This window comes from Octopus bimaculoides, chromosome 1 (genome assembly GCF_046866305.1).
Source record: "Octopus bimaculoides isolate indiv1 chromosome 1, ASM4686630v1, whole genome shotgun sequence".
Lineage (NCBI taxonomy): Eukaryota > Metazoa > Mollusca > Cephalopoda > Octopoda > Octopodidae > Octopus > Octopus bimaculoides.
Genome location: NC_142928.1, coordinates 25,554,847 through 25,564,846, shown reverse-complemented (window position 1 = coordinate 25,564,846; position 10,000 = coordinate 25,554,847). Strand labels below are relative to the sequence as shown.

Genomic DNA, 10,000 nt, shown 5'->3' with positions numbered 1-10,000 from the left:
GTTTTCCCTAAAACTATATATATATATATATATATATATATATATATATATATATATATATATATATATATACACGTATGTATACATGTATGCATGTATGTATATGTATTAATAGATAGATAGATATAAACATAACACACACACGCACGCACAGACACAAACACACACACACATACACACGCACACACATACACACGCACACACATACACACACACATACACACACATACACACACACACATACATACACACACACACACACACACACACACATATATATATATATATATATATATATATATATATATATATATATCACACATGCTGGTTCTTTACGTCGTTGTAGATTAGTGATTCCGTAAAAGATACCGATAGAATAAGTAAGAGACTTAGGTAAGGAAAGATATCATAAGTACAGATATGGCTTTGTTCGACTAAAACACTTCAAGGTGTCTTAGTATGGTCGCAGTCCAATGAGTGAAATATCTGACAGTTAAATGATAACAGATATTTATATCATGTAACAGATATTTATGTCATGTAAAGTTCATGCTGTGCTTCACTTATCAAATACGATAATATTTGAATTCCATAACCAGTTGAATATGATTCATGACTTCTTGCTGTTCATCATATTAGTGTTATTACCCTGCGCACGTAAGAGTAAGCAGCGTATTGTAGTCGCTCATCTTTGTCTGTTTGTCTGTGTGTTTTCAAAATTACTGGAAAACAGCTGAACGGGTTTTCACCAAATTTGGCAGAAATACTCATTGGGTGAGTGGATCGAACTCATTAAATTTTGGTTTTGTGAATCAAAATGTTTTTTTTTTTTTTTGTTTTTGTTACATATCCATGAACGATAAACAGGGGAAATTACTCTTGATGTGATTTTGCTGAAATATAAATTCATCTGAGATCATTTAATTAAATTTTATTTTATCCTTGTGTGCGCGCAGAATATGCATCGCCCTTCCGATGCCCACTTTTTTTTTCATTGTTATTAGTGTTGTCATTCGTAATGATGTTTCAGCTCGTGGATCCTTTGCTATTCTATTCATTTCTTGGTTGGGGTGAAGATAACGTCCGAGTGTAACGGTGTGGGTATGTTCGCGTGTAAGACAGGAATGATGATGGGTTTTCAGTTATTTATTTCAGCTTCAGGTAGAAGAGAGCACATGATTGTGCTTCTTAGTGGAGTGTTGTGTCTAATAATTCACTGGGTACGAGGGGTGATGGAAACATTAACACCTGTGCCTATTTCTCACTTATTCAAATCTGAACTCGTTATTTCAAATATTATTCAATGGAAGATTTTGGGAACGGGCATCAAAACCCTGATTCAGCATGTCATCCACTGAGCCGCTTCCTTGTGGATATAATCAGTCCATTAACAGGAAAGTCAACATCATACATAAAGAATTCCACCCAATTCACAGAATTGATCAAGGATATTCCCGTTGAATCCAACCAGATGGTGAGTCTAGATGTGATAAGCCTGTTCACCAAAGTCCCAACTGGTGAAGTACTATCGGGGATACAAGAAAAACTAGTGACAGACACCCATCTAAAAGAACGCACTAGTATACTAATAAGAAACTTGATGGAAATGTTGACCTTCTGTGTAGAAACTACCTACTTCAGTATGGATAGTGATATATATCGACAGGAGTAGAGTTTAGCTATGGGTTCGCTATTATCACCGGTAATTGCCAATATATACATGGAATAATTTGAGAATTTGGCTACGATATGTTGATGACACCTTTATACTCTGGCCCCACCAGGAAGATATCCAAGTGCTGTTAGATCATGTGAACTCAATAAAGCCATCCATACAGTTCACAATGGAAAAGAAAAAAGACAATCAGCTGCCATTCCTGGACGTATTAATAGCACGCACCAAGTATGGATTCAGGACAACCGTATATCGCAAGCCGACCTTTACTGGACGATACCTCAACTTCAATTCCCACCATCCATACAGTGTAAAGAGAGGGATTGCTCAGTGCCTAAAACTTCGTGCAAAGAATATAAGTAGCGATCGTGATACACGCCACGAAGAAATGATCAGACTCAATGGCGATCTATTAAGCAACAACTATCCCAAAAGTATACTATCCACTCCAATTATGAAGATGAGAGAGGATGAGGCCAATAAACTGTCCACAGTCTGTCTACCCTATGTGAAAGGCCTCTCCGAAAATATACAAAAGATATGTGGCCCATATGACATCAGGACAGTATTCAAGAGTAATACAACACTTCGCAAATATCTCCTTCGAGTAAAACCATCAATAAAAGAGAATATGACCAAAGACTGCGTGCACTCCATCCCATGCAGCTATGGTAGGTTATACAAAAGCGAAACATGCCGCACCTTCAAAATAAGAGTAGACGAACATCGCAAAGCTGTGACACGAGGTGATATTGATAAATCGGGTATCACTGATCATATATGGAAAAATGGAGACCACCTCCCCCTGTGGGATGAAGTTAAAATAATAGACAGAGAACACCACTGGAAAATACGAAAGTTAAAAGAAGCAGCACATATACTAGGACACAACAACCTCCTAAGCAGACTGAGTGCAGATATGAGCAGCATATGGGAACCGGTATTAAGGAAGGATAGAAAAATATTAGATTTATAAACCATAAAATTCACTCCTTATTTGCCCACGGGCATATGGCGTAGTGGTTCATAGCGCGGGCTACTAATCCCAAGATTTCGAGTTCGATTCCAAGCAGTTATAACAATAATAATAATAATATCAATAATAACAACATCGTTTCGAAATTTCTCCAAGACATCTGAAGAAGGCTGGAGGGTATATCAGCCGAAGCATTGTGTTAACAGCAAACAAGATGAGGACAGCTCACTATGTTAGCGTAGTGCAGGCATTGTTTGCAGAAATCCTTTTACTTTTAATATATAACCAAGTACAGTACGAATATAAAAGTATTATATTAAGAACCGCAGCAAAACACCGATTAAGATTTTGAATGCGACACCCAGCTGTCCAATATTTTATTCAAAAGTTATATGATTTATTCAAACAAAGGTATAATACAGAGAAAATAACAAAGGTGGAATATTTGTGCTTATAATATATTTTATTAATCAAATGTAAATTTTCGTTAGAATTATGATTTATACACAGTATGAATTGATCTCTTCTTGCTTCGCATATTTATAAAATATAGTGAGCAAGATTCTATTAAACGTATTATTATTACAAAATAAATGGTTGTAAAACCATGCAAAATTATTATTTACAAATTATTGCTTATGAAAATATATACAGTTATTATGTACAAATTATAAAATTAATTACACATTATTTCTTGAATATGTAGAAATATATATGAACAGAAAATATATGCGAGTAAATAATCTTTAAAATAATCAGATACTTATTCAGTATATACAACTATTGCTGCGTGCGTGTGTATGTATATATATATATATATATATATATATATATATATATATATATATATATATATATATGAGTGAAAAAGACAGAGACAGACAGAAAAAGGAAAATGACCCTTGCATTTCAAATCTATGGAAATATTTTCAAAAACATTTCATTTCATTTTTCTACAATGTAATTGTTTTTCATGCTTTACTCTAAGTTGAAAAAGTCGCAAAGACTAAAACCGGTACTAAAATGTTCTTCAAACAAGGAGTCTCTACCTCATAAACAGGAGTTACACCACAGTTATTTTGTGATCTTTGCTACCCTGGTATCTATTAACCAATTTATTTTGTCCGAGTTAATTATTAACTAAGAGAAAATAAATACACCATAATAAAATATATATACATATATATATATACAAACAGATATACATACATACATATATATATATATATATATATATATATATATATATATATATATATATATATATATATATATATATATATATACATATATATATATGTATGTATGTATATCTGTTTGTATATATATATATATATATACCCGCACACATACGAGGTAATACTCACAAGTAACCGGAAACGTCGTTCTTTGTGGGATGCACCCATTGTACTTCAGACTTGCGCCGATAGAAGCCACGTCATACGACCCTTAGGCATTAGTCTCCCGACCGGCCTCGTCGCGTCTAGTCGTACTGCCACGTGGTACGCTTTTGTTTTGCACACTTACTTGCCTTTTCGTCAATTTTTGCGATGACTGAAACAACGGAATTGCTTGCCTCCTTGAAATTCCGTTTTCTGCTGGGGAAAACGGCGGTGGAAACAGTTGTCATACTTCAAGCAGCTTACAAGGATGCTGCCATGGGCAAAACACAAGTTTATGAGTGGTTTCCACGCTTTAGGAATGGTCACTTGTCGCTTGAAGACCGATCTCGTTCAGGACGTTCCTTGACCTCCCGAACGAATGAAAAACACAATGAAAAACACAATGAAAATTCAATGAACTGATCTTGGAGGACCGTCACCGAAGGATTGAAAAACTTGTTGATATAACTAGTATGTCCTGGAGCTCCTGCTGACGAATTTTGAACGGGGAATTTCGAAGGAAAATAGTTACAGCAAAATTCGTGCTTCGCTTACACGAAAGATCCAAAGCAGTCACGTGATGTGAGATGCAAGAATTACAGGAAGTTGCTCAATGACTTTTTTTACCTTCACTAGTGACGAAGGTAGATGCGAAGGAATTTGCAGATGTGGAAGAGGTGAAGAAGAAAACTACGGAGGTGCTTAACAGCACCAGTTCGGAAGAGCTCCAGCATAGCTTGAAATAGTGAATGTCATTCCTGTAAGTTACCGCTCCTTGTCGTTATACAGAGATCGATATTTACATAAATATGTGCGTGTGTGTCGTGTGTGTTTGTGTATGTATGTTATCAATCAGTTTCATTTCTGTATTTCTTGTCCATAGAGAAAGAGCCGGACTCTAACATAGATTCAAGGCTCCTTCATTGGAACTTTTATCAACATCATCTAGGTATTTGTGCATATGTGTGTGTGTGTGCAGTATTTGGTGTTAGTGTATGCGCAGATTTGTATGTTTGTTTTATGGATGGGTTTTTATGTCTAGATGCATGCATATGTATTTATGTGCTAAATTTTTGGAAAGTTTTACATATCTTTACAGTTCCATTGATGGCTTGAATCTGTTGTCTTCTAATCAGCCTTTTTCTTTCAGGTTTTGAGAACCCTAATTTTTCCAGGTTTTTGTTGAGGCAGTTTGTTACATATCCCAATGCCCCAACAATCACGGGTATGAATCTGAACTTGTAGTCTGGGTGGAGTATCTGCAAATTTCTCAGTAGCTCGGTGTAGTTGTTCTCTTTTTCTCTAATCTTTAGTGGGATGTTGACATCCTCAGGACAGCTGATTTCTACTACTGTACAGAGTTTCTCTTCTCTGTCCCAGATTACTATATCCGGTCTATTATGTCTGCACTTTATTGAGGTTTTTATTGAGATATTCCACCAATACTCTTTCATATTGTGAGTGGTAATGGCCTCTACCTCATTATGGGTTTTCATCTCCTTAGCCCCGGGGTTATCCTGTCGGCGGATTTCATTATACAGTGTCTTGGCCACAGCATCATGTCTCATAGGTAGGTAATACAGTGATGACATTTTTGGATAGCTGCTAATGATGTGTGTGATATCTTCGATACTGATTCCACAGAGTCTGCATCGATTATTACATTGTGACGCTTTTCCCGCCTCTCTGTCCCGTTTGTTTATTAGGAATTTGGTTGCTATTTCTTGTTCTTGAATAGCAAAGGCATAACCTTCAAAGTGAGAGTTGGTGACCCGATTGTTTGTCCACGATAGACTGCTCTGGTTGTCAATGTTGTTATCACCCTGGAGCTTTCTGTTAACGTATCCATGCATGGTCTTCTGCTGGAATGCATTCATCCTCTCCTCTGATGTTATGTTACGGTAGAGTTTTGCAATTTCTTTGGGTAAGAGTTCAGAGTTGTCGAATAGGGAATGCTTGTCAAGTAGTTGCCTTCCCAATCTCATGATGGTATTTACCTCATGTCTGCAGACTTCATCAAGGGGTGCACTTCGACACTTGGTGGTTATGAGATGATGTCGGAGAGACATGACACGGCATTCAAAGGCAGTCTGAATTGATGTTAGGCCCCTCCCTCCTTTATTTCGTTTTAGGTATAGGCGGTCTACATCGCTATTGATGTGAAAGTTGTTCGTGCTCGTTAGTATTTTTCGGGTCTTCACATCAAGGGATCGGATTTCATCGATCGTCCAGTCAAGTATCCCAAATGTCGGTATGAGTACTGGTCCTGCAAACACATTGTGGGCTATTGCTTTATTGAACGCAGAGAGTTCCGAGGTCCATATTTTTCTAACCCGATTTCTGTATTTCTTAGTAACACGTTCCTTGTTACAGGTACCTTCATATGATACGTTTTCATCTACTCCCAGGTATCTGTAGGATTCCTCATCAGATATTGGAGAAACAGATAGGCCATTGATGGAGATGTTGTTAGGGTGGTTTTTAGCCTTTCCTCGTTCCACAACCATATATGAACATTTATCTTGGCCAAACTCTAGTCCTACATCACCAGAAAATGTTGTGACCAGGTCGAGGCTTTTTTTCATATCATCCATGTTCTTGGCATACAATTTCAAAGTATGTACATATGTATGTGTGTGTGTGTATGTATGTATGTATGTATGAATGTATGTATGAATGTATGTATGTATGTATGTATGTATATGCATATATGTACTAGAATATAATTAAATAGAACATGCAGAAATGATGAGGTGTGCATATATGCATACGTATGCACATAGCATATACGTTCCCACTCACTTGCCAAATGAATGTTAGTCTCGAATGCTCGAATACATGTGTAATTTCGGTTAGATCCATATCGGTTCATGTGCCTCATATAGATTTGATGTAATTGATTATTAAAATGCCCCAGATAGTAATATGAAATAACCAAACATGATGGTAAAAAGTTAAATATAAAAGCAAATAGAAAGTAAAATGAAAATAATAATAACCACACAGTGGTCAACATGACGTTTCATGATACTGTAAACAACTTCTGCGTTACACGCATTGAACAATGTGGCAGTTGGTCGATTTCTACGTCTCATAGCCGTCTCCATTTCAATCAACATTGACATCCTCCCTCTGTGCACACACACAAGCTGTGGCTACATCAATCACATGTGGTTCGTACACATACAATCCATCAATGCATTCACCTGTAGGTTTCAGGACAGTCATTTTAGTGTATACAGTGGTACATTGGTGGTTGGTACTCGTAGACCCTACACACTCTGTACAGCGACATACCGCTTCGCTACGTGATGGAGGGAAAACTGTTGAATCATGAGTAATATTCAGGTACCAAGGACAGGTGGAACGTTCACGGATTTCACCACTTGATACAGGCGATGTTGGGCAGTTTTTATCACCATCGGTCAGTGTTGTCTGGTTACTTTCGGCTGGAGCCATTTCAGCTGGTAGAAAAAAATGATTGCCAATGGTTGCATTGGACAAGCTCTCGTAGCGAACTTTTAAGTCTGTTGGTATTTTACATCGGATTGGAATTGATGCCGAAGATACAATCAAGATGTAGTTTAAGAAGAGAAAGGTTACAACTTGAAAGAGATCCTGTAATAAAATAAGAAATATTTTCATTAAGCTTTCTACGTTAATTTATATATATATATATATATATAGATATAGATAGATAGATAGATAGATAGATAGATAGATAGATAGATAGATAGATAGATAGATAGATAGATAGATAGACTGAGAGAGTAAAAAAGAGAGAAACACGGAATGCTGGAGAGATAGATGAGGGAAAGTCCATTAGGTGGATTTGGCTGCAGAGGGGAGACCTGTGTTATTGAGATGTCAGCTAGGAATTGATGAACCGCGATTGAATCAACTCGGAGGAGGGGTCTGATATCGAAAAACCCTAAAAACCATCAGACCCCCGCAACATCACTAACATTGCACGCCAGTGTACCTACAATATGAATCCTAATCTTAATACATACTTACATATATTTAAATATATATATATGCGTGTGTGAGTGTATGTGTGTGTGTGTGTATGTGTGTTTGTGTGTGTGTGTGTGTGTGTGTGTGTGTGTGTGTGTGTGTGATTATGTATGTAAATGTGTATATATGTATGAATGTATGTGTGTGCTTGTAAGTATGTATACGTCCGTATGGATATATATATATTCGGAATTCGTTTAGTATTTGTAGGTGACATCTTTCACACACACGAATTTCCCTCAAGTCGTAGACACAAGCTGAAAAGGAGGGTGAATAACTTTCTCTACTAATAATGAAAGAAACATTTGTTGGCTTCTCTCTATATATTTATGTCTTTGTGCGTGTGTGTGTCTGTGTGTCTGTGTGTCTATGTATGCATACATGTATGCATACACAGACACACAGACACACACAGACACACACAGACACACACAGACACACACAAATGTATGTATGTACGAATGTAATTTTGTATGTATATATGCATGTATGTATGTATGTATGTATGTATGTATGTATGTATGTATGTATGTATGGATGGATGGATGGATGTGTGTGTGTGTGTGTGTGTGTGTATGTATGTATGTCATTATTCAGTTTATTTCAAGATTTCCTGTCAATAGAGAAAGAACCGGTTTCTAAGCTACATTCACGACTCCGTTAAAATTTCAACATGAACAACATGGTATTTTTGTTCGTATGTATGTATGTATGTATGTATGTATGTATGTATGTATGTATGTATGTATGTATGTGCAGATTTGTATGTTTTATGTATTTATTTTCATGCATATAGTTGCATATCTAGACATGCTCATATATATTTACATAATAAACTTCTGGAAAGTTTTATAGATTTTTACAGTTTCAGTGATGGAGTAAACTTGTAGTCCTCGAATTAACTTTCTCTTTTCTGGTTTTTGAGAAGCCTAATTTCTCAAGATTGGTATTTAGGCAGTGTGTTACATATCCCAGGTCCCCAATAATTACAGGTATAAACCTGAACTTGTAATCTGGATAAAGTAACTGCAGATTTCTCAATAGTTCAACATTGGTGTTCTCTTTTTCACTGATCTTCAGTTTTATGTTAACATCCACTGGGCAGCTAATTTCCACAACTGTGCACAGTTTCTCTTCTCTGTTCCAAATCCTTATATCAGGTCTTCACTGGTGTATTCCATCAGTATTCCTTTTCATTATGAGTGGCTATGGCCTCTACCATATTGTGGGTTCTTATTTCTTTGTCCTCGGGATTATCCTTCGGACGGATTTCATCATGTCTCATCGGTAGATGATACCGTGATGACATTTTCGGTTAACTGCTTACAATGTGGGCGATATCTTCAGTGAACTCATCGAAGTCTGCATCGCTTGTCGCATTTTACGGCTTTTCCTATATCTCTATCACTTTTACATATCAGGTACTTGGTCGATATTTCCTATTCATGGATTGCAAACGTATGGATTGAAAACGTATGGATTGCAAACGTATGGATTGCAAACGTATGGATTGCAAACGTATGGATTGCAAATGGATGAATAGATAGATGGATGGATGTAAATACTAGACACAGGAATTTAATATGACAATAAGAGTCAAAGGATAAGTATATTAAATAGAGGTTTTACAGTATACAAATAAATGTGTGAAATCATATGTAAACAGCTTTTATATGAGGAAAAGATTTTCTATAGTATAAGGAAACTACAGTTGAATGAAGAAGATAAAGTACAACGAATTGTTGAAATTTACTGAAGAGAATTTTTCATCTTTTACATGTTCCAATGACAAGACTGTGGTCCTGCTTAGGCATCGCTGTGATGAGTTTCATGGATCGCATCTATACTAGTACTTATTTGATAAAGCCAGGTACTTATTCTATCGATTTCTTAAGCGAGACGCTCAGTACGGGGCACGTAAGCAAATCAGCACTGGATGTGAAGCGATAG

General features: G+C 36.5%; 1 protein-coding gene across 1 annotated transcript in view; it reads right to left on the bottom strand.

Annotated features, from left to right (window-relative positions):
- Nucleotides 1-7,131: 7,131 nt before the first annotated feature.
- Nucleotides 7,132-10,000, bottom strand: part of LOC149137507 (interleukin 17-like protein) — a 4,677-nt gene continuing 1,808 nt past the window's right edge. Inside the window, exon 2 of the mRNA XM_089349628.1 lies at nt 7,132-7,651. Within this exon, the coding sequence (XP_089205754.1) occupies nt 7,142-7,651 (510 nt within the window). The 3' untranslated portion in view covers nt 7,132-7,141. The remainder of the gene's footprint in view (nt 7,652-10,000) is intronic.